Source organism: Miniopterus natalensis, chromosome 4, assembly GCF_054644295.1.
Source record: "Miniopterus natalensis isolate mMinNat1 chromosome 4, mMinNat1.hap1, whole genome shotgun sequence".
Classification (NCBI taxonomy): Eukaryota; Metazoa; Chordata; class Mammalia; order Chiroptera; family Miniopteridae; genus Miniopterus; species Miniopterus natalensis.
The window spans coordinates 38,764,924-38,790,715 of record NC_142084.1 but is presented as its reverse complement, the minus strand read 5'-3'; the positions used below and the strand labels follow the sequence as shown (position 1 = coordinate 38,790,715).

The 25,792-nt window shown below is 40.1% G+C and overlaps 1 protein-coding gene across 2 annotated transcripts; it reads left to right on the top strand.

Moving 5' to 3' along the window:
• The first annotated feature begins 814 nt into the window (after positions 1-814).
• On the top strand, positions 815-20,935 carry GYPA (glycophorin A (MNS blood group)). Of its 2 annotated transcripts, none has more exons than XM_016206873.2 (7): positions 815-894; positions 3,536-3,613; positions 10,718-10,819; positions 13,296-13,334; positions 14,805-14,890; positions 16,566-16,644; positions 19,709-20,935. In XM_016206873.2, the coding sequence occupies exons 1-7, from the start codon at positions 858-860 to the stop codon at positions 19,714-19,716; spliced, it is 429 nt and encodes a 142-aa protein (XP_016062359.2). In that variant the 5' UTR covers positions 815-857; the 3' UTR covers positions 19,717-20,935. The 2 variants fall into 2 exon arrangements, with proteins under 2 accessions (XP_016062359.2, XP_016062357.2); XM_016206871.2 differs by having other exon boundaries at positions 10,718-10,828.
• Positions 20,936-25,792: the final 4,857 nt, after the last annotated feature.

The following is a 25,792-nucleotide window of genomic DNA, read 5'->3' as shown; positions in this document are numbered from 1 at the left end:
GGCAGCTGTTCAGTTCAGACTCTGCTTTGAATTAGAGGTTTCTTGTGTCTCCTGTATTATCTCATTGCTGTGTGGCCTGTTGTGAGTTTGAGAACTTTTTCAAACCTCAGAGCACTCAAACAGTCACTAAAATTCTCAAATTCATTTATTTCACATGTAAGAAGTCACTTGCTTCCATCCTGGCCCAAGAACCTCCACATTAAAAATGAAAAGGTGCCTGGCCAGCATGGCTCAGTGGTTGCGCATCAACCTGTGATGCAGGAGATCGAGGTTCGATTCCCAGTCGGGGGACATGCCTTGGTTTCAGTCTCAATCCCTAGTAGGGGGTGTGCGGGAGGCAGCCAATCAATGACTCTCTCATCACTGATGTTTCTATCTCTCTCTCCCTCTCCCTTCTACTCTCTGAAATCAATAAAGCCATATCTTTAAAAAAAAAAAAAAAAAAGGAAAAGATGCCTAACTCCATAATAACCAGCACAGCGTCCTCGTGTCCTGGCCTCAGGCCTTTGCAGCCAAATTCTTGTCTGTCCAATTGGGCAGCTTCTGACTGCTACTATCTTGCAATGCCCACTTAATTTGTGCAAAGTAAAATTAACAGGTGGCAGCCAATTCCTTGAAGTGAAGATTTACTTAATAACACTCTAATAATCCCAACTAAGCAGATGTCCATGTATCTTTATTGACAGGCGTTTAACAGCTTTGCATCATTTAAAATGCCACCCACCCTATCAGAGGATGACGCAGGGAAGTGGGCCTGGAAGATAACAGTGTGCAGGCTGGGGCTGTCGATTGACGCTCTCAGTTGTCCTGGCTGCTCTTCTTGCACTGACTTTTGTGAGCTGGCTCATGATCTCAGGATGTACAAAAAAATAATAGTTGTGTTACTATTGTCAGGTAAGTGGAATTTTTTTTTTTAATATATCTTTACTGATTTCAGAGAGAGGAAGGAAGAGGGAGAGAGAGATAGAGATAGAAACATCAACAATGAGAGAGAGTGATCGATTGGCTGCCTCCTGCACGCCCCCACTGGGGATCGAGCCCGCAACCCGGGCATGTACGCTGACAGGGAATCGAACTTCAATCTCCTGGATCCTAGGTCGATGCTCAACCACTGAGCCAGGCCTGGCCAGGAAAGTGGAATTTTTTTTTAGCCTGATGCTATTATATTAGATATGAGATTGTAGATTAAAATATAAACTATCCCACTTTAGTTCTGTCTTATTTAAATGAATAAATATGATCTCAGATCGCAGTCTGCTAGAGAGATTTTATTGGGCTTCAGTGATCAAGGTGGAGGAAATGGCACGAGGGAGCCAGCAACTGTGGCTGGATTGCAGTTTTCCGGGGTGAGACGCATGCTTTCATTCTAAGCCTAGCTAGAATTAAAAGAAGTCTATCAAATATTATGAGAACTGTTTCTATGCAAACAAATGTGTTGCTTTGTTTGTGTTTTAATAAGGTGAACTTCTAAATGAAATCATCATTAATGAGGATGGGGATGGATACGTAGTCCTCCATTCTTAAAAAGTTTTCAAAAAATATTATAATTTCCTTCCTCTCCTGTCAAAACAGTACAGGCCACGAGCATGAACTCTGAAACCATGGGGGTCACATTTCTCTCTCTGTGGGTCTCTTACTGAGGCGTGAGGCCCTTGGCCTTCAAGGTCAGTGCTGTTACCATCTTTGCATCTCTCAAAGCAATTCAAAGAAAGTCTCTTGCTGTGACTACCTTACAGAATCTTCGACAGGGTGTGAAAACAGGGTCCCCCCCGACTCTTCAGTTGAAGGGGGAACCTGGAAAATGTGAGTAGGGTTAAGCGTCACTGGCCTGGGAAAAAGACATGATGGTTTTGCTTTCTTCCGTAATCTTAAGGCCAAAGCCAACATTTCTAACCTCGGATGTCATCCGCCTCATGGAGAGTAAGTCTTTTGCAAATAATTTTCTTCCCAATCATTCACTCGTTCGTTCATTCAGTAATTCTATGTCAGGCGCCCAATACAGGCCAGAGTAGTACGATGAACGAGCTCCCAAGGAGGGTATATTCAGTTGGGGGGGGGGACTGGGATGGTGGGAGGGCACACAGACATTAAACAGAACAAGTAAACCGTTAAAATAACTGACAATAAAAAATAAGGCAAAGAATGTCAAACCAGGTAAGGTGATAAACATAACGCAGAGAAATGGATAGCAGGAACTTTTTGCCCAGGAGGTGACATGGGTGCTGAGAGTTGAAGAGCGAACTGGAGCCAACCTTGCAAAATCTGGGCAAAGGGCACTGGAAGGTAGAGGGCCAGCGTTCCAAGACGGGGGGGAACTCAGCATGTTCAAAGGATAGACAAAGCTTTTCTTTGAAAGCCAGCTTCCCATGCTAAGAATTTGAGAGTACAGTATCATATCTCAACTGGGAAATTATGTCATAAACCAGGACCCTCTAAAGTTTCCTGACTTTACTTTAAAAATCATGCAAAATTTGCATTCTGGGTCATCATGTACTGGTTTAATTGGAAAATCCAAAGGGACAGGTTATTATCACACTTGTTTTATTCATCGACATAGCCCCAGAATCTAGCCCAGTTCTTGACCTCTAGTAGGAGGATATTGGTCGAATCTGCAAGGAAGAAAGTAAAAGGAGGGAACAGGAAGGGAGGGAGGGAGGAGGGAGAGGGGAGAGAGGGGGGGAGGGAGGGAGGGAGGGAGGGAGGGAGGGAGGGAGGGAGGGAGGGAGGGAGGAGAAGGCAAAAAGAGAATATTGTTTTTATTTGTTTAGGCAAAATGAGAGCCCCCTGTCGGTAGACAATGACCACCTGTGCATCTTACCACACTCACCTGCACGCACAGCAGAGTGAACAGCACAGGCTTAGAACCATGGAAGGAAGCAGGGCAGCTTCTTTTTCCTGCGTGATCCAAGGGCAGAGCCTTTCTGCCCATTTAATTGTTACAGGAAAGAGTTTTTAGTTGGGCTCCAGGGACCACAAGACCACATACATTTCTTAAAATTAAAACTCGGGTCTTCGTTTCTGTATCCCACACATGGCTGGGCACACAGTAGGCACTCAATAAATAATAGTTGCATAAATGACAAATAACTAGAATTTTGCTGTGGGCTACTTTAACTGTGCAAAATCAATGAGCCCCCACGGGCCTCAGTTTCCTCACGCCTACTAAATAAAGCACAGAATAGACGGTATCTAAAATCCCTGTCATCTCTAAACTTCAGAGAGTCCTCAAAGGGCAGCCTGACATGAGCTGGAGGTTGGTTCTCAAACCTATAAATCTCTTTAGCTTGGTGTGAAATTGGATTTTTAGAAAGAAATAGGCAATCCACTATGAATTCCTTTGAAGAAGGGGTCCTAAGAGAGGGAAAGGAATGGATAGTATCTCAGAATTAACTTACACTGAGTCAAAATTGCAAACCTGAATTTGACATACTCGTGATAAATTTCTTTTTACTTGGTTTCTAGGGGACTACTGGAAACATCTATGAACCTGTTTGGGAAGTGTATTTTAAGTAATTTCCCTAACTTGTCATTACAGGTTATGTTTGTGCAACCACCCTTGAACCTGCTGTGTCCATTGCTGATCCTGGTGAACGAACATTATCCAGTGAAAGTGGTAATAGATTTCCAGCCATTATTATCATATCCATATATTTAATAAGTACCTATCTGTGCAGTTTTCTGTGATAAATGAACTAAACTGAAGCTAAAGCCAAAATGCCAAAAAGAAACACCCCAGGGCTATCTCTGGGTCTAGGGATTGTGGGTAGCTTTTTTCCCCTTGCTTTTTAGTACTTTCTAAGTTTTCTGCAAAGAGAATCATAACTTGCAATCAGGAAAAGTTTAAAATTTTTTTTACAAGTGAACTGAACAAACACAATCGCTGCTTTCTAAGAGGTCTCCTTCATTAAGCAAGGCCAGCAAACATCAGTGGAGGAAAACCAAGACACAAGCATTCATTTCCTTGCGGTTTACTGCTACTCCAACAGCCTTGGTTATGGTGTTTGCTGAACTGATTTCAGGGATCTGGTAGAGAAAAGAGCAGCAATTGATGATAAACATGTGATAACCTATCAGTCATAATGAACCCATCTTCTGTTTTTTATATGGCTCGCTCCTGTTACGATACCCCCAAGTCCCCAAGAGCCATAGAATATCCAGTAGCTAAGAGCATCGGAAAAGTGGCCAGTATAGAGCCTGAGGACGCTTCATTCACTGACAGACTTCTCTCACATCGTGGGAGTCAGGCAGTGTGCAGGCCCATCCCTGTCTCAGAAAAGAAAATGAGTCCAAAGGCATTGTAACCCCAAATCATAAAATGTGGTAGCTCTTCTCAGTCCCCCCGCACCACACCAACCCCCAGTGCACAGGGCAGGAGGAGGGGTCTGGCCCTGGTGGTGTGGGGGCCTGGTCCCCTTGACATTTTAGATCAGGCTCCAACTCAGCAGTTTGCCTTGAAGGTCCAAAGTTAAAGGTCCGAGTTTCTCTCCACCAAGGTGCGCATAAGCCTACAGAGGGGTTCTTAAATTTAATCAATGAATCGGGCAGAAGAAGGAAAACAAATGCTCTTGACTCAGGGAAGAGAAGTTTAGATCTCTGGGAGTAAATGAGAAAGAAGTTGAAGGTTTTTTGCTGGACTGTTTCCTCCAGTCCAACCTGAAAAGGAGATCTTTTCATGGGTCACATTCTGCCTTTGTACTCTTAAGCTCATGTCACCATAACTTGTGACAGTTTCCATTCCAGTAACAGATTTTCCACTCTACCTCTGTACCACCTATGGCCTTAGGCACTGTAAACCCAGTGATACAAACGTTTATCCAGTGATAGAGAAAAGGCGTTCTGGACTTTGAAAAAACTGTATGTAAAGAGAGGGCATGGCATATATTTTGTTTTTACATCTTCATTCCAGGAAAATGAGAATTTGATGTTATTAAATAGTTCTTACTGAATACTTTCTATGTACCAGGCACCGTGCTAAGCCCTTTACCTAGATTATTTCATTTTATCTTGACAACCTCAGTATGGAGTAGGTATTATCCCCATTGCACAGATGAAAAAACAGAGGCTCGAAAAGTTTTAAAATACAATCAGTGAGCATTGAAGCTGGATGCAAACCCAGGAGGTTTGGCTGTAGAGCCCTCGCCCTTAACCAACATGATCTTCTTCCTTCCGCAGAAGAGAATAACAGTCCTTCCCCACTCTGCTCTCCAGAAATCAGCACTGTTGACATTTTTGTGCAAATCTTTCAGATATTTTTTCCAGATATGTTTATAAATATACACTTAAAATTACTCTGTGTAATATTCTGAAACCTTCCTTTTCCTCACTCAAAGAGCATTTTTTTTCCATATTAAGAAACACACTTGTAAAACATTTTAATGGCTTCATATATTACATTTGATGCATAAACCATGATTTAGTTAACCTCTGCCATGCTTTTGAATATACAGGTTGTTTCTACTTTGTGTTATTTTAAACATGCTATGATAGACATCCTTGTAGACTCACATTTCCATGTCAGATTATGCACATTTTAAAGGTTTTGATGAATATTGCCAAATTTGCTTCCCCAAAAGTTATCCCAATATATATACCCAGCAATAAATTTTGAAAGTATCTTCCTCCATACCCTCTTGCCTAATTGTGCACCAGAAGCTTTTTTATCCTTGCCAATAGGTTAGGTGTATTTACGTTTAAATTTTTATGTCCTTGATTACTAGTGAAAGTCAGCCATTTTTCCATGTTATTTTTTTAACAGGCTTGCTAAGGTGTAATTTGCGTGCAATGGAATTCACTCATTTCAGGTGGGGGGACTCAGGGCTGGGATTAGGGTGAGCAAATGAGGAACTCATCTCAGGCTCCAAATTTAATGAGCTGCTCAAACCTTAGTCAACAAGATAAACATTTTCGTGCAATATTTTTTAAAAACTCAAAATTAACTCCAAAAAAAATCAATGGTGAATAAAATACCAAAATGTTAAAGACAGTCGGGATCCGTCAGTCATGGGGGAGGTGAATAGCACTTGGGAACCCAGTGGAGAACTTGTAGTGTTTGCCCCCAAACCCAGTTCCCCTGGTTCTGTGAGACCAGCAAAGTCTCTGACAATCTTCACAGCCTCTTAGGCCCCACTAGCAAATAGATAAATGTCTCCAGAGGAAAGCTGGTGGCCAACGTGGAGCTCATCTCTGCACACTTCCCCTCCCCGCCTCGAGGGCCTGCTATCCTGGGAGCCTCTGTCCCCCCACACGCGTTGGATTTGCTCGGCTTCCCTACTTGCTCTGACCCGGAGGCTCGGTCTGCAACGAGCCGGTCCCCCCGACTGGGGGCTAGAAATCTTTATTTCTTCAGATGAGCTGCAGAATCCATTGGGAAAGTTGTCCTTACATATCATCAAAATATTCCCAGTGTTCCTTGGTTAGAACAGAGTTAAATGAATAGATAAGCTCACAGAAAATAAAGCATTTTATAATAGTAAATCTTTCAATAGGGAATAAGTCATGTTTTCCCATTGAGTCATATCTTCTTTTATGTTCTCTGAAGAATTTGAAACAAATCCCCTCAAAAAATTACCGAAGCAAACGTCAGATACATTTTGTGTCTTTTCTTAAGAGGTATTTTACATATTTTTTTTGTCTTAATTAAGACACTTTTCATTATATTTTCAAACTGCTTATTGATGGCCTAGTCTGAATCGATTGCTTTGTGTTAATTCATTTTTAAGGGACATTATTAATGCTCATTTTGATATAATAGCTAATTTTTTTTTAGTTGCCAAATTAAGCAATCACATTGCTTATAAAAATGATAATTTTGTTTCTTTGCTTAAAATAAATATTTATAGCCACTTCTTTTCTTATCATATTGCATTTATTATAACTTCTAAAACAATGTCATATAATGATTATGTCTGCTGCTTTCAGTAAATAATCCATTTCATGTTAAGAAATTGCCCTCTAGTCCTAAACAATATTAAAAGAATATTCTACAATAGCCAAGTGGCTTATGCCAGGATGGGCGCAGTGCAGTATTATCATGTTCATTGATATCAATCATCATTACAACATATTAAAAAATAAAAATACAGTGATATCAAGAGAAACTAATAAGATTAACAGACATTCCTAAAGAAAAGGAAACAGAAGTTTAAAAATTATTCCTGTTATAGTCAGTATAATAGATATTTTCTCTCATGATAACTGTCAGGCAATTTATTATTACATCATTAAGCTTTGGGAGACAGCATTCAATGTTTCAACTATGATGTAAGAAATGTATTTTATGGAATTTTAATATTTTATGGAATTCTTTTCATATTGGACTGCATTTACTATTTGTTTTAAGACCTTTATATATGTGTTATACATAAAATTTTTCTGCAATTTATTTGTGTGTATACACATGTGCATTGGCTACCAAATAAAATTTTCCCCGTTTTACTTTTTTAATTTATTATTCACTACTACAGGCCAATTTTAAGCATGGAAGATATCTTGAAGAAGTAGCCATCTATTCCAATTATAGTAGGAGAGGTGTTTTTTTAAACAAGAATAGGTGAAAAAATATTTTCTTTGTGTATGCATGAGTATGATACACTATATTACTGTATTTCTTTTCCCCAAATTTTTATTTTGGAAAATTTTAAACCCATGGGGGAAAAAATCAAAGGAGACTAGGCTCAAATGTTATCGCACCAAATAATCCATTAGAAAGTGCAATTGTTCTAAATTTTAAATGGCTATTTTAGCTTAATAAAACCCTTTCAAAAGTGAAAAATGGGTTACAAAACAGATGGACATATTATTACAACTTGACCTAGACTGAGTTTTTCAAGCCTTTTGGTTCAAGAGCAAAACTGATTGTTTCCCTTAAAATACTGCTTCACAGCAACAGCCTTCTCCAAAGGCTACGTGGAACAGGCAAGATTCCCACTCATACATGCTTTTGGGATAACACAGTATGGTTCAGCAGAAAAAAGCATTGATTGCAAATCCGCGGATGTGAGTTTTTGTCCCAGTTTTACCACAAATTAGCTATGCAGAACTTCCACAAATAAATTTGTCGATCAGTTCCACGGTCCTTACAATGCCAAAAACTGTAACGCTGAGAAAATTTAGTTTTCTGACTTGGAAACTATTTAAGGCATTTCACAGGCAGGGTGTATCCTTGTCAGAGTTTGCTTTTGCAAGATAAGACTTCTATCGACTGCAAGTCAGACGGGTGCCAGAGCCAAGCCAGCAGCTGTGTGGGCTGACTTATCACTTTGTGACAGGAGCCCAGCGACTGGAAGTTTTGTCATAGAGCAAAACTGCAGGGCATTAGTCCAACATTGCGTTTTACTGTTTTTCTTTCTAATAACATTCCATGTTAGAAGTAGCCACTGCTGGGGAAACCGTGTCGTTCGATGGATATAGAGCACAGAGCAGAATGTTAGGAGGCTGGACCTCTGTTCCCAATTGTATCCCGACCGGTGCTCTGGGCCCACAAGCTGCCCACCGCCTTGGCACAAGAGGAGCAGTGGCAGGGGCCTCTCGCGCCTCCTCCCCCAACACACACACCTCTCAGGCTGGCAGAGGGTTCCTGAGCAGCTACCAGGTCAAGGCTAAGGGACAAAAGAGGTGAATGTTTTGGAAGAATTCAGATGTTATGCAAGTGTAAACTGTGAGATGATACTACTATGCAAATTTGGAATAGCTCATATTCTGGGTGGCATATTTATTCATTCATTTATTCTACCTTCCCAAACTTAAAATTATGGCATTCAGTTCAGGTCACAAATATGTACTTTGTACAAAGCACCATAGCAAATGCCATTTCAGTGTCTAGGAAATGAAAAAAAAAATTTTTTTTTAACCAGGAGTCTGAGGCCTTGCCAAACTTACCCTTCTATTTTATTTTGCACTAATTTTCCACTTGAACATTAAACTAGTGTCAACCTGAGAGGTTGCCCACCTTGGCCTGCTCACTGCTCTCGGCCTCGGCAGGAACGCACACGTCCTCTCTTTCTCCCTGTGTTAGCCCAGGCCCTTTCTTTACCTTAATTCCCCCTCCTCCGCATTTCTGCTTAAACTCTACCCTCCCTTCCAGGTCCAGCCACTGCTTTATTGCAAGTAAGCATGGGGTTTTTCAGAGCCCAGTCCAGCTAAGGAAAGATGCATTGTTGTCCCAAATCCTATTTGCTGCTGAGTAGCTAGATGCTGGACACATCTTCCATAAGACCTCAAGGGCAACATACCTATCTAGGAGAGAAAGGTGGCATTTTTCAGGTCTAGTCTGGATGTGTTCTTGTTAGAAGAGGTGAAGGAGGTAAGAAAATGACCCACATGTCAATAGTGCTAGAGTAGAAAACAGTTTCTCTTAGTAGCAAGAGGACACTGAGAGCTAAGAGATATGATGTAAATAGTACAATAAATTGGTGTGAAAAAATTGTCAAAATGAAAACTACCTAATATTATTAAAATCTAGCCCTTAGGATGTCCAGGACTCTCAAGAAATTTACTTGTCTTGTTTTGTGTGCAATGCACCCTGGTGTTTATAAATTAGTAAGCTAAAACTTCAAAGAAACCTTGTTTACAAGATCTCAACCAGGCAGAGATCTGGAAGGCGGGACTAATATTGGAAGTCAGCAGAATCAGGTCTCCATTTCTGTCCTTACCAGCTGTTAACCTGAGCTAAACATTTCATTTTGATGATATCAGATTTCTTATCTGTACTACAAGGAAGTTGGATTAAATGTTCTAAGTGACTTTGCAATATAAAATGTAGGAGGACATTCTAAATGAAATAGGACAATATTTAAATTGATCGTTAATCCCAAAAAAATGCGAACAGACTTGTTGAAAGCTGATTTGGCTAGAGAGTGCCTGGAGCACAAGAGAGGGCGGGGGAAGAAGGAGGGAAGGAGGGAAGGAGGGAAGGAAGGAAGGAGGGAGGGAGGGAGGGAGGGAGGGAGGGAGGGAGGGAGGGAGGGAGGGAGGGAGGGAAGGAAGGAAGGAAGGAAGGAAGGAAGGAAGGAAGGAAGGAAGGAAGGAAGGAAGGAAGGAAGGAAGGAAGGAAGGAAGGAAGGAAGGAAGGAAGGAAGGAAGGAAGGGCTGAGGAGAGACCCTTCGCATAACCTAGTCCCTAAGAGGTAAGGCAAACCATGTCTGTGGTTTAATGGTTACAAGTTTACTTGGACCTTTTCTACCAAGTAAACCCAACTAAAGAGTCTATTGTAAAAAACCCCATTTAAAGTCCACGTATTCAACAGAAATTTTACAATTTTGCATAACTATGTCCACAGATGTCTGTTAACTGATTAGGGCCTGAGAAACCTGGGAGACCCAGATAGACGTGAGGGCTGTGGCTATCAAAAGTAGCATTAGAATATTCTTGGTGGTTGTTGGGGGTACATATTATGGAATTTTGGTTTCCTTACCTTGAAATCTGAAAGTAGCTTAAGCATCTGAGGATGTATAAAGACAGAGAAAAAAGTATGGGTGAGGAACCTTCAGAATGATTTACCTTCTATGAAGCTAGAAGAAAATTGAATTTAAAATGTCTTTGTTTTAATTTTTACTGAGAAAATAGGATTGTACCTGGGAGACAAAGTGAGGAAAAGGAAACACAGAACATAGACAATTTCCCTAAGTTATGTAAAATGCTATGCATGTGGGAGAGACCTGGGATAAATTTGTCTCTTGTGATATGCTTGATGCCTTTCTCAACTTCTATTTTACACAGTTTGGCCTGTCACAGAGAGGGAATTACATGAAGCCACTCCTACTGCTTACCAAAGACCAAGAGAAGTTTCCACTGCTAGAGGACAACCCGTCGAAAATGGAGGTGGAGAAAGTGTGTCCATATTTTTAAATAGTTGCCCTGGAGTTATTGTTATGACACAGCACTATTTCACGGGAACTGTCGCTTCGAGGAAACTGGAAGTCTAAGAAACAAAGCTAATAAGTAGACACAGTCCCTATACTTCTGAGGAATTCTCACTTCTGGAATCCCTCACAGAAACAATACTTTGGGTTAAAGAAATAAAGCAATTTAGCAAAGCACATAAAGGGTGAATGTGACTGTGAGATGGTAGAGCACATAAAGGGAGCCACAAATGCAGCGGAGAGGAGAACTTGTGGTGGATCCAAGGGTGGCTCAGCTGTCCCAGCTGCTGACCCTGGGGACTCTCCCCAAAGGGTCTGTGTCCCCTTAATTTTTAAATGAGACCCATAATACTCACCTCATGGTGTTTCTCTAAAGATGAAAAAGATGTGTGTAAAATTGCTTGGCTCGGAGTTTGACACATCAGAAGTGCCTGATTGCTGATAACTATAAGCCAAGCTGGGTGCTGAGATAAAGGGTAGTCAGGCAGCATCCACTCTCTGGTTATTTCTCTGGGGAGAAGATGAATTTACAAGAGAGGGCTGAACGTAGAAAGAAAGAGGGTCCTTGTAGGTGAGGTCGGAGCAGGATACTCCAGATTTAAAATAAAGCTTCAAAGAAGACTTAAAGTGGCTACATGATCATTAGCTAGTAGAAGTATTGAGAAAACGTACCAAGATAAAAGAAGGAACAAATTTTAACAAAGACCAAGAGAGGAAAATTAGGCTAAATGCTTGGAACTAATTGTTAGGCTTCTGAGCCCAATTAAACAATCCAGTTTTCAAAATGATTTCAACGTGAAGTCAACATGGTGTGTGTCAAACCAGAAAACATTTAAGGGCCAACTACAGACACACACACACTCCCTGCCGTGAATCCTATAAATAACAGCTAGCACGGTGGGCACTGTGCTAAGAGTTTTCATGCATTACCTGATTGATCCTTATAGAAACCCCAAGAGATAGATATTATAGTCTTCATTTGCTCAAGAGAATTCTAAAGCACAAAGAAATTAAATAACGTGTCCAAGGCCGCCCAGCTAGTAAAAGACCAAAACCCCATCTGTTCTTTGCCAGAGCTCATACACCAACCACAGCTGTAACTGCCACAAAGAAGAAGACAGGCCCCAATTAACCTTTACAAATAACTGCTCCAGAATGACCAAACATAATCAAGTCATTGACTATGTGACACAATATGGTGCAATACGTTATTTGTAATAATCAAATTCAAGAAAATTTTGTGGTGGCCCTGGCTGATGTGGCTCAGTGGTTAAGAGTGTTGGCCCGCACACTGAAGGGTCGCAGGTTGGATTCCCGGTCAAGGGCACATACCTGGGTTACAAGGTCAATTCCTGGCCCCAATCAGGTGCTTACAGGAGGCAACAGGTGCTTACAGGTGTCTCTCTCACATCGATGCTTCTCTCTCTCTCTCCCCCTTCCAATCTCAAAAAAAACAAAAAACAAAAAACAAAAAACAATCAATGGAAAAAATATCCTGGGTGATGATTAACCAAAAAAAAAAAAAGAAAAAGAAAAAAGAAAAGAAAGTTACGTGGTTGTAGTGGTAAGAGGGCTTGGTGACATAAAATGGCATTTGGAGACAGCAGAAAAAGAAGTGTAAACTGTGGACTGATAAGGGGGAGGGTAACTCTGGGAAAGCATTAAGGCAACTGTACTGGAAACATCTACAGACAGAGAATTTAGTGGGACTGTTGACAAAAGCTCAGAGGAGACACAGTAGGGATTTGGATTCAGTTGGTGGCTGTGGCATAAATCTAGAAAATTGATAGCAATATGTATGATTTCTTTTCGGTTGGCCTGAACTCTACGTGGGGTGATGGCTCAATGTGTCTCCTTTCTGTTCACTATTCTTACATTAAAAAATTCTTCTTATCTTTTTACACTTTTTTAATCCTTGCCTGAGGATGTGTTTTTATTAATTTGAGAGAGAGAGAGGCGGAGAGAGAGAGAGAGACATCAATTGGTTGCCTCTTGTTTGCACCAACCAGGGATCAAACCCGTGACCTAGGAATGTGCCCTGACTGGGAATCGAACCTCATTCACCTTTTGATGTCAGGATGGTGCTTCAACCAGCTGAACTACCTGGCTAGGGCTATTTTTACATTTTTTAAAAAATGCACTGTTTCTTGTGGAAATCAATAGGTGGTTCTTTCAATAGTCTGTAATACCCTACACGTCAGTCAATAAGATAGTTGGCTAATTTCTGACCCATGAAAGCTTGTTGGGCAGTTATGGGAATTATTAATAGAGTAAGACAATAGCTCATAAGTTTTGCCAGCTGTTGAAACTTGAACAATAGCTCCCTAAACACAGTTAAGAGAAAGAATCCCTCTAAACTATCTAATTCCAAAATGTCATCTTTTAGACAAGCTAACTTACGCATTCTGACTTACTTTGAAATTTTGTCTTTTTAGGAACAAGAAAACAAATAACTCATGCTTTCTCAGAACCAGGTATGTTAATATTTACTTGTATGGACTGACAGTCTTTCCAGTTTAATTATGTGTTGCTAGTTCCAAATGCCTAAGAAAATAAGAAGTGTTCCTTTTAAAAACAAAAGCATATGTTATTAACTTTAATCAGACAAAATTGAAAAGGCAAACAAAATATGCTCTTTTTAAAATTAAAATGAGCATTTCTTATTTTCTTAAACATTTTTGGAAACAGCAATACATGATGATAACAATTTTTCTTTTACATTTTTTAGCTTTCTAACCACCGTGGTTACTAGAGAAAAGTCTCTTAGGAGCTTATGAAACCATTGAACTTCTTTTATCCCTACTGTGAAGACACCAGAGTTTAAAATCATTTCATTAACTGGCCCCATATCAAGAATAAATACAGCCATTTATGTCTCAATCTCAATTCATTTTTGGCCCCCTGGTGCCACTTTGGGGCTGTCTCTCAACCCTCTACGACCGGGGGTTGTCACTTTTCCCCGTAGGGCTTCTGTAGACCTGCTCTAGTCCTTTACACGCTGACCCACTGTCCTGCCTTTCTCAGCCTCCCTCACACTTGGCCTGTGTCCGAACTTCACACACGCTAGAAAAAATGGGCTGTGGAGCTAAATCGCTGTCGCATAAATTACGGCTAAGTGGACAGGAGTGCTGGGTGATACCAACGGGAGACAAAGTTACTTTAACTTTCTTTTCATTGATAATGAGACTTTTGCATGTGAATTAGCCCAATAAATAGCCGTGTTTCCTGTACGTTCTGCTTCTATTTGCTTCGTTCGGAATCACGGCGAATGTGCGGGGATGTGCAGAGCGCGGACTCACACTTCATCTCCCTCCCAGCGCGGAAAGGCTTGAAAAACATTTTTAGTGATTATATTACAGGGCGTGCAGAAGGATAGTGCAGAAGGAACAGACGCTTAGAATCTAGGTGACCTGAGTGGCAGTCACGTCCCTTCTAACTAGCTGTCTCACCTGGGATGAGTAACTAGCTCATTAGTCTTAGTTTCTTCATTAGCAAACTGCTTATCCCGGTTTCCTTCCGAAGCTCTGATTCTCTGATCTGTCCAATGCCCCTTTTCTAGATCAAGACATTCTGTTCTCTCATCACTTGGAATCTATGAAACACTTTATGTGTCCGCACATCAGGGCAGAACGGCCCGTCCCATAGCTGCCATCCATAATCACGCCCGTGAGGCCCCGCCAAGAGCACTGGATTTGGAGTTGGAGCCCTTGGGTCTTGGTTCTGTCAGAAATGTGACCTCTGACTTTACTATTCAAAGGTTCAGTTTTTCACATGGTTAATTGAAAAAACCTAATTTTTGAAAAGATAAAATATACATATATTAATGTTCTTCCTATGAAAAGGCAAAGTGATATTACCCTGATTTCACTTGTTTTGTTTTTCCATTGATATGTGGTAACTGATTTCACATTTTTGTAATTTTCTGCTCTCTTTTTCTCCCATAGTGATAATAGCCATCATTTTTGGGGTGATAGCTGGTGTCGTTGGAATTATACTCCTTTTTGTTTATGCTATTGGCAAACTAACTAAGGTAAGAATTTTGTTTTGTGTGTGTTTTTAATCCTCACCTGGGGGACTATGTTCATTGATTTGAGAGGGAGGAAAGGAGGGAGAGAAGGGGGGTGGTGAGAGAGAGAGAAAGAAACAAAGAAAGAAAGAGAGAGGGAGGGAGGGAGGGAGGGAGAGAGAGAGAGAGAGAGAGAGAGAGAGAGAGAGAGAGAGAGAGAGAGAGAGAAAGGAAGGAAGGAAGGAAGGAAGGAAGGAAGGAAGGAAGGAAGGAAGGAAGGAAGGAAGGAAGGAAGGAAGGAAGGAAGGAAGGAAGGAAGAAAGAAAGAAAGAAAGAAAGAAAGAAAGAAAGAAAGAAAGAAAGAAAGAAAGAAAGAAAGAAAGAAAGAAAGAAAGAAAGAAAGAAAGAAAGAAAGAAAGAAAGAAAGGAAAGAAAGAAAGAAAGAAAGAAAGAAAGAAAGAAAGAAAGAAAGAAAGAAAGAAAGAAAGAAAGAAAGAAAGAAAGAAAGAAAGAAAGAAAGAAAGAAAGAAAGAAAGAAAGAATCAGTCACCTCCCACAGGAATCAAACCCAAAACCCTGGTACACTGGTCAGGAATCGAACCCAAAACCCTGGTACACTGGTCAGGACACGTGAGGGAGGTGACCAATGGATGTCTCTCTCTCTCTCTTCCTCTTTCTAGAATGTATTTATTTGTTTATTTATTTATTCATTTATTTATTTATTTATTTTAAATATGTCTTTATTGATTCCAGAGAGAGGAAGGGAGAGGGAGAGAGAGAGAAACATCAATGATGAGAGAGTCATTGATCGGCTGCCTCCTGCACACCCCCTACTGGGGATCGAGCCTGCAACCCGAGCATGTGCCCCGACCAGGAATCGAGCCTCGATTTCCTGCACTGTGGGTCGATGCTCAACTGCTGAGCCATGCTGGCCAGGCTAGAATCAATTTTTTTCATTAAATAAAAATTCTATAGCAAGATTGATGGTAAAATCTACCCTAAATTCCTTTGCCTTTTTTTTAACTGCTTCTTTTATGTGAGAACCATCTAAAGCTATGATTGAATATCATTACTCCATATAAATGGATCTTCTCTAAATAATACTTTCTTAACAAAATCAAAGTATTGGAATGTTTGCTCTAATATGAGAGATTCTGTGAAGACTTGAATATAGGCAGGCTCCTCCTGTCTGTAGTGTAAATATTGAGGAGAAAATATCTTCTTGTTTGAGCATCTATGACAGACTGTGCTTTTGTCTTCTCTCTTAGTTAGTGATCTAAAACCTAAAAATTCAATGAAATACTTAGTTGACAAAAGTCACAGAAAATCTTCTCTATGAACACAGAAGAACTGGGTCATGGTCAATACGACTAAGAGATTTTACCTCTTCTTAAAAACATTTTTCCATTTTAGCTTTTTATTATAGCAGGGAAATAAGACAGAGTCGATGTCTGAGGTAATAATTCAGCTATGGAAATGACAAATACTATTTAGAAGTACAAACATAAGTTTATATTGAAGTTTGTAAATAACTATGAAATAATGACTTTTGAAGGAGGAAGAGGACCCTACAAAATGAATTTTAACCAAAAGAGGACAACTTTAGCCCCCCAAAACATTTCATCTAAGGCCTTTTTCTTTACAGTGTCTTAACTTTAGAAAATTTTGACATTAATATTTTTCTGCTTTTTACTTACAGAAACGTTCAGTGGATATACAACCTTCACTCTCACATGACACAGACGTTCCTTTAAGTTCTGTCGAAACAGGAAATCCAGGTTGGTGTGACTGTTCTTATTGCCTATTGCCTTTGGGGAAGGGAAATAAATGGATGAGTTGCTTCTTTCTGATTTGGGAAGGGTGTGCCAAATTAGGATTCATTTATAGTCTATTTCATCAATGCTGCTTCTGTTAGATTTTTTTTTTATGTGAACACAATGAAATTCTCCCTTAGGCATAAAATATCTTTTAAAAAAAAGTAAGATAAACATTGTAAGTAAAACAAAACTAAAGTTCTTTTGTGCACTTATTTTCCAAACTGTAAAGCTATATGAAGGAGATCCTGCATTGGGTGTCGTTGAATAGCCCCAGATCTGGAGCCAGACCTGGGTTTGAATCCATACTCCAACACTTACAGCATTGAGCAAGCTACTCCTATGGAGATAATGATAGTTAACACAGAGATAATTTAATTTAATAGGGATATAATGACAGTGTCAACCTTACAGAGTTTCATGAGGCATACCTAAGCTACAAGTACAGCATCTAGAACAGTTCTTGGCCATAGGAGTTTTCCTTTCGTTCCCAGCTGCTAAGTAAATACACAACACATGGAGAACTCTAAGTATAGTTTGTTCATCTAGAACAGTACTGATCCACACAGTGTTTTTTAAAAAGAGCGTTTTTGCCAGCCTTAAGAAGTAGGAGATTTTACATTAAAAATCATCCAGATGTTGGTACTCCCTTACAGAAAAAAATGTAAGTTTGAACGATGTTGAAGCCTCCCTACCAGCATGAGAGCAACTCATACGAGCTGAGTAGTGACTGATGCCTCAAATATTTATTAAAATACTTAGTCAGTTTCATGTATTTCGTGCACTATGGCCTCTTAGATAACCTCACTAATTGAGTATCTAGTTCCTGTTAAACTTTGTCTGAAGCATAAACCCAAGTGGCGTCTATTTTGGGAGATGTCCACCAAGAAAAAGTCTCTGTGGAATGGGCTTCAATGCTCAAGCAAAAGGATCTGATTCTGCCTCTACAACACCGATGGACAGTTTCCCTGCAAATATTATAAATCACGACAGAAGCAAGGTCCTGTAATGTCCAGATTCTAGTTTTAACCCTGGACCAAGCCCCTGTCTTCAAAGGGCTCACTAGGTTTTCTAGACTTATGGAATCAGGAAAAAAGTAAGAGATTTTTAAAGATTTACCAAAGCTACATAACCTATATGCAGGAGTTGCCCCATCACATGGGTTCTTAAAGCTGAAGGCCGTTTGTTACATAATTACTTAGTCCTAGGAAGTTCATGCTCTGTAGAGTGAAGGACATATACATAATTCTCAGCTAAAAGGATTATTAAAATCCTATCTCCTGATACTTAAAACAGCTTGAGTTTTGAGTCCTGTACCAGATTCATTTCATTTACTAGGATTACCTTGTTACAGGACTTGCAGCTGGAACAAAGATCTATAACATATTTATTTTATTTACTTTCTGCATTGTTTCAAAAAAAAGTTTTGACCCTGTTTTTAAAATGGAGCAATTACCACCCAAAGCCTAATTTTCTGTTACTTCAATTTTTATATATTCTTTTAGCTACTCCTCTGTTCTAGTGCCAAAGTTAGTGTTCAGCATTCCCTCTACCATTTTTTTTTTCTTCGGTACAATCTTAAGCCTCTTTGTGGACTAGTGCATAAAGATTTGGGACAATTTAATCCACCCAAGTGCATCAAAATACCCTTGTAAGTTTAAGCGCAACAAACATTTATCAATGCTCCCTGTGTGCTGGGCACCAATATGAGTCTCTGTCCTTTAGAAGCTGAGGGCCTAGTGGGGGAAAGAGGTGGAATGCAGTCGTGGCAGTGAAGGCGTTTTATGGTAGCAGAGGCGATAGCATCTGAAAGACACTGGGCAGGGAGCAAAGGCCTCTGGAGATGAAATCACCTGGGCCCAGCCTCCAAGGGCGAATGGCTGTTCTCAGGCAAGGCGGCTGGGCAGCATGAGCAAAGACATGGACGAACACAAACTGCGATGCATCCAAGGAGTTGTGCATTTCCACGTTAGCAAGGTCAATGCTTCGGTTCTCTGTTCATGTCTCAGATATATGTAAAGGCAGTGAAAAGTCAGATGAACCAAATTTTAGGCTCATTCATTCCCCCGTATTTGTGCAAATGAAGTTACTAAATGTGTCTTAGCAAGGTAGCGAAATAGGTTATAAAATCTGATCCCACCTCACAGGAAACATTAGAAACATGTAAGATTATTTTACAATGCTTTGGTCTAATGTCATTTACAAACCAAAGGCAAATTAGAGCGCTCATGCCACCAGGAACTAGAGTAGAGGTGTTAGGATAGAGCGTTTGGATTGCTTCAACCTCCTTGAACTTGCACATGGTTTATGCTTGGTGGGAAATGAGAATAAGTGCATCTGAGTCAGCTGCCCACGGCAGTCCAGTTCTCATTGGATAATGCTGGGGATGCACAGTTCCTGTGGTAACCCAAATGGAAGAACACTGGGAAATGCCCTGCTTCCACGAGGGCAAAGGCTCTTCCCATCCCTCTCACACACCCTACGGGAGTACCACCAACCCAGCCTTCCAACCAAGAAAGATGGCCCATGCCGTTGATGGAGGAGACCCACACGCTAGAATCAGAGAGGAATTTAGCAGTGAGTTTCCATACAGACTTCTTGTTTATCTCCAAGAAGCAAAGTTATTCCCAAGAGAGGTTCCAGGTGAGGGAGCTCACCTCACCTTCTTGAAGTTACACATAGGTAGTTCAGCTCACTTATCACTTATTGCCTTCCCACTGCATTCTTCCCCTGCACAAGTTCTATGCTAGTTTCTCATCTCTGTAGAAACTAGGAGCAGAGCAATTATGTTTCTTCCTTACCTAAAGTATTTAGAACAGAATTTCTAAGAAATTCTGTATCTTTGCACATAACTCTAGTAAAGCTAACCTGCAAGGAAATTCCTTTCCTTTCCCAACAATTATATATAAGAACAACACTAAGAACGTAGAATTATGAAGTTCATTGTATGCATTAATTCCCTGTTGTATTTCAATATAACTCTGCCTCATACTATTGTTTTGTCTTTTTCTTTATAATTCTTCTACAGAAGAGTGATAATGAGAACCTGCTCACCGAGACAAATTTTGGAAGAACTAAAAGACATGAGACTTCAGTCAAGTGAAAAGTTAACATGTAAATTGTACATGCTAATGTATTATATACATTCCTAAATTGTACAATTTCAGGAAGAAATTTTCATCATAATGAGCCCAGGGACTCGATGGAAAATACATCTATTCGTTAATATTTCAAAATGAAGAACAAATATTTTCTTTCATGCTTGCTTTTGTATGTTAGCATAATTCTTATAGTTAATTGATTTGGAGTTCTATTCTATTATATTTTAATAATTGTGCTGTTAAATGAAAGGCTTTCAATATCATAGATGAAATCTAAGTTCTTTTCTTGTCTTAAATTTCTGAATCTATTTTCATTTTTAAATAAACTAAATCCTATCATTTCCTTCATTGCTGAATAAGCAAGAGATGGTAATACAATAATGATGATGATATTTTTAGTCACAATAGTAAAGTGTGTACTTGGAAAGAAATGCCTTGCATACATACCTATTTACATGCAGACACATGTATACACAGACATACACATAGACATAGATATAAACATAGATATATACAATAACACTCACATTCATCTTTTAATGCATAAATCAATACAAATTTTTTTTTCATTAAGAAAAGTGAAATGGTACATATGTATAAACGCTCATTTACATTTTTCTGACTTTCCAGCATTAACTTCTCCAGGCCACTGACTGATGCATTCATTGCATTCCACTGGAAGAGTTATTTATGTAAATGGTCAGAGAACCCTGAGAAAGAAAAGACTGAATGACTTTCCTTGTGAAAGGAACTTAATAACTCTGTAAATGCCACAAGATGTGTGAACTTGACATGCAAGTGAATATTTTAGTAGGTTGCCGTTAAGTTCTTTTTTAGTGTTCTCAATTAAATCATTTAATCCATCCAGTCCTAGGTTTTCTTATTAATAAGGTTTTGGAAATTGGTTTAAATAATCTAAATGAAATTTCTAGGTATGAGACTAAGGCTTTTGTGCTTATACACCTGTCACTTATTTATAGTAAAACTTAAAAAGCAGCATAAAAACAAAGGAGTGCCTTCCTGTGATATTCTTTTTCTACACTGATTAAAACCCATAATGCTTCCTATTGCTGTGTGATAACTGAGTAACATTATGTATATATCTGGCCCTGGCAACTTAAATGTATTTAATAAATTAAAAATCTAAATCCTAACCCGCTTGTATGTTCAGAGAATGTTTTATACTAAGTTGTATTATTTTTTTTTAATATTAAGAATTTTGTTGTTGTTTTTAAGGTTCTTTATCTTTATTCTTGAAAATATTACAGATGTCCTGTTTTTATCCCCACTGATCCCCTCCACCCCACATCCATCCCACCCCCAGGCCTTCCCCATACCAATGTCTGTGTCCATGGGTTATGCTTATAAACATTTAAGTTCTTTGATTAATCTCTCCCCACCCACACCCCCCTCCCCGCCTTCCCTCTGAGATCCCTCAGTCTGTTCCATGCTTCTATGTCTCTGGATCCACTTTGTCCATCAGTTTATTTTGTTTATTATATTCCACATATAAGTGAGGTCATGTGGTACTTGTGTTTCTCTGACTGGCTTATTTCACTTAGCATAATACTTTCTAGTTCCTTCCAGGCTCTGCCAAAGGATAAAAGATCCTTCCTCTTTACAGCTGCATAGTATTCCATGGTATAAATGTACCACAGCTTTTTTATCCACTCATCTCTAAGTTGTCTTTTTTAAAATAAAGAATGAAAACAGCACAATTCTGTTGGTGTATATTTTTTAAATGGTTTTAACAGTATTACTGGGTTAATTTAATCACATGGATGACCCAAGCACCAAGACAATGTACTTTTTAAAATGTACTTTTTTCAAGTTGTCAGTCAAAGATTGAAGATGGCGGTGGACTAAATGAAAGCTACACTGACACTCTCCTGGGACCAAACTGGGATCACAACTAAAATATAGAAAAACCATCCTGAATAACCAACTGCAACTGAAGACAAGCTGGGGAGCACCCTCATAACCAAGGAGGAAAAGTGGGGACCACACAGAGACTGGTAGGAAGTACGGAGGCCTGAGAGGGCCGGCTGGGCTCCCACAGGCAGCAGCTGAAGGTCCGGAGGGAGATCTCAGCTGTGAGGGTTCCCGCTGAGAACTCTGGGGCCTAAACCCCAAGCTGGGCTTCCCAGCCCAGAGCACCAGAACTGAGAAAGGTGCCCACATAACATCTGGCTGTGAAAAGCAGCCGGGTTTCTGTCGGCCAGGGAGAGACTGCTGGAAATGCAGGCACCCTCTTAAAGAGCCAGCCCACAAAGTTTCCTGTGTAGCCACTCACCTTGGGCTCCAGCAGAGGGAGGGCAGAGTGGACTGGAGCTGTGTGAGGAGAATCTAGGGTTGTGGGGCCTTGAGATAGAGCTCAGAGGGCACACCTCTGGATTCCTGTGCTAAGTCATTCCCCCATACTGCAGAGGACGTCTTTCTCAGACAGACATTTTGCTGCTTTTGACTGGGGGGGGGAGCAATTGCCCCACCCTGCTGGAAAACCTCTCCCCTTACCCTAAGGAGTTTCTACAGCCTGAGGCTCATTAAGACAATCAAATTAATCAGCCTGCTGGCAGAGGCAGACCTCAGAGTGCTTTAAGTTTTACCTGATGTGCTTCTGGACTCAGGCCTTGGAAAAGCAGACTTTGGTGTGCATCTTGGTCCGGTCCAAATGTACCCAGCCCCAGCAGAGGGGACCTCAAGCTGAGGGTTGCTGATAGCTCCAAACAGAGTACTCAGGGCCAGTCACAAACTGTGTCTGACATCAGCCTGCACCAGAGACCCTCCAAAAAGACAGAGTCCTGGCAGATCTACCTAATGCATTGAAACAAACCCAAACAAGCAGCCAAAATTGGGAGACAAAAAACAAGCCCCAAATGAAAAAACAAGAGAAGTCTCCAGAAAAAGAGAAAAATGAAATGAAGATAAGCAATCTATCAGATATAGAACTCAAAATACTGATTGTAAGGATGCTGAACAGCATGAAAAAAGATATGGAAAATATGAAGGAAATTAAGAATGACATAGGAGAAATAAAGAGTACATTGGAAGGAATAAACAGCAGATTAGAGGAAGCTGAGGATCAGATCACCTAATTAGAAGACAGGGTAAAAAAATAATAATAATCACTCAATCAGAAAAAACCATTAAAAAACCAGAGGACAGTCTAAGGGAGCTGTGGGACAACATGAAATGTAACCATATTCACATTATAGGAGTGCCAGAAGAGGTCAAAAGTAAGCAAGGGTTTGAAGAAATAATGGCAGAAAATTTTCCTAACCTGGTCAAGGAAAAAGTCACACAAGTTCAGGAGGCACAGAGAGTCCCAAGCAAGAAGAATCCAAAGGGGCCCACACCCAGACACATCATAATTAAAATGCCAAGAATTCAAGTCAGTTGACTTCTCATTAGGAATTCTACAGGCCAGAAGGGAATGGCATGAAATATTCAAGGTAGACTGAGGAACAAAATAGATCCAGAGACATAGAGGCCTGGAAGAGACTGATGAATCTCAGTGGGAAGGCGAGGGTGGGGGAGTGGGCAGGGAGAGATTAATCAAAGAACTTATATGCATATTTGCATAACCCATGGACGCAGACAATAATGTGGTGAAGACCTGGGGGGCATAGATGCAGGGTGGAGGGGGTCAATGGGGGGAAAAGAGGGAATATCTGTAATACTTTTTTTTTTAATAATTTTTTTTAATGTATATTTATTAATTTCAGAGAGAGGAAAGGAGAGGGAGAGAAAGAGAGGTAGAAACATCAGTGATGAGAGAGTTGCCATTGATCGGCTGCCTCTGTCCCCAACAGGATCTAGCCCACAACCTGGGCATGTGCCCTTACCAGGAATCAAACCGAGCTCTCCTGGGTCCTAGGTCAATGCTCAACCACTGAGCCACACTTGGCCGTGCAGTAATACTTTCAACAATAAAGATAAATTTTAAGAAATAGAAAGAAAGAAATAAAATGTACTTTTTTCAGTGAAAATAAAATGTTGTGCCAAGAGAGTACGTGAGATGAACCTTGTCTCTGAAGTAATTTACAAGTCAAAAACAATAAGAGATTTGAGTGACTGTGCCATCTAGACCAGAGCAAGGGAATTCAGAGAATAATTAAAGCAAGAATTGCTTTAACCTCCTTGAACTTTTCCAGTTAATTTCTCTGTACTTCTATCTATGGATTTCTCACATTTGAATTTAAAGCTTGTGGGAAGAAATAACCTTTACTCTCTTCATGTTTTTATAATTAAATCAGCATAAGATTATAGTAAAGAAATTCGACCTATGAAGCTAACATAATCCCATGACAGGTTCATGCTGAATTACTTAAAATTTGGGACTAGAGTGGGGGATAGGAGTGAAGCTGATTAGGAAGGTCTCTCCTTCAGGCCTGGGTGTTTCCTTGTGTAGGTGTGAGCAAAAGATCTAAACTAGGGAGAAAATGAAAGGGGAAAGGTGGGAGACACTGCGAAGGGAGACTATGGGAAGCCAAAGAAGGACCTGCTGAAAGGAGTATTTTAGTGATATTAATATATAGTAATTGAGTAAGAGCCTTCTGGTTTATTCTAGGCATTTATCTTATCAAATATAGCAAAGTTCTCACAAGAAACTTAAGAGCCAAATCATTTAAGCAAAAATCAATACAAAATTCTACCCAATATGCACGTGCCTGTACCACTGGTGTTACCTAACAGTGACACCTGGGGATAGTAATGGGATCTACACAGCTTTTGACAGGGGAGCAAGATAAGAACCAGTTCCAGATAATTTTTTTTTTTCAATCCTCACCCAGGGATATTTTTTCCATTGCTTTTCAGAGAGAGTGGAATTGAGAGAGAGAGAGAGAAACATCGATGTGAGAGAGACACATCCATTGGTTGCCTCCTGCACACACCATGACTGGGGCCAGGGATGGAGCCTGCAACCCAGGTACATGCTCTTGACCAGGAATTCGAACCAGGGACCCTTCAGTCTGCAGACCGATGCTCTAACCACTGAGCCAAACCGGCTAGGGCCGTAGAATATATTTTAAAGGACACAGGAGACAAAACTAAAGTTATTTTTCATTGTATTCTATGAGCCTTATTCACTCAATATACCATTATACCCAAAACCATTATTCTGATAGAGCTATTAATGTAGCAAAAACATCTCTTAATGAAATCAGATAAGACATCCCCACAGTGCAGGGCAGACTTGAGGTAGGCATGAAAGAACAAGCTAAGAATGCTTCAGCCTCCCACACTTACTGTCTCCTCTGGCCCTACGTGAGTCTGTGTTTGTCACAATCATCGGACCTAACAGATTCCACAGGCTCAAAGAGCCAAAAACAAAAAAACACAAAAAAACATGCCAAAGAGTCGCATGCCACGACTTTGATGCCAGGAAGTAGGTGAGATAAAATCAGTTGGAATTTTATTCATTTTTCTGTTTTTGGAAGAACCTTTCAAAGTGCAAAACCAAGTGCACAGAAAACAAGGAACACTCCTACATGCTGGGCAGGAGTCCTCACAGTTCTCACCCATCAGATTCTCTCTTTGCTATGAACCAATGACTGATGTGTGTTTCTGCTGAACTCCCCAGGTCTCTAAGTTTCCCAAGTCTGTACTCCAAGTGGTACTACTAATCCTCAGAACTGTAATGAGAGAGAAACCCAATATTATTTCTGATTTAAAATCAAGCAGCAGTAATAAGGGTGCCACCATTGTTCATATGACCGTCTATTTTGATTTTTTGGTAAAAAAATTTAAGTCATACCAGAATAGCACCTTTGGTAACAGGCTCTGACAGTTCCTCATTTCTTCAGGATAAGTAGCCTATTTATTTAAAAAGAAAGAAAGAAACCTTGAGAAAGCAATGCTGTCATTTATTTCAATGATTTTATAGTATTTTATAATTTTATTAGGAAATTCTAGGAAAACCCTATATTTTGGCATCCCACATATTGGCTGCTTTTGACAAAATCTGAAAAATGCCTCCTTTCGGTCCTATGACTTTTTCATTCTCCTGA

Coding starts and splice junctions, on each gene's coding strand:
- GYPA (XM_016206871.2), top strand. CDS start 858: ATGTACAAAAAAATAATAGTTGTGTTACTATTGTCAG. Junction 895..3,535: donor AGTTGTGTTACTATTGTCAG/GTAAGTGGAATT, acceptor TTGTCATTACAG/GTTATGTTTGTGCAACCACC. Junction 10,829..13,295: donor CGAAAATGGAGGTGGAGAAA/GTGTGTCCATAT, acceptor TTGTCTTTTTAG/GAACAAGAAAACAAATAACT.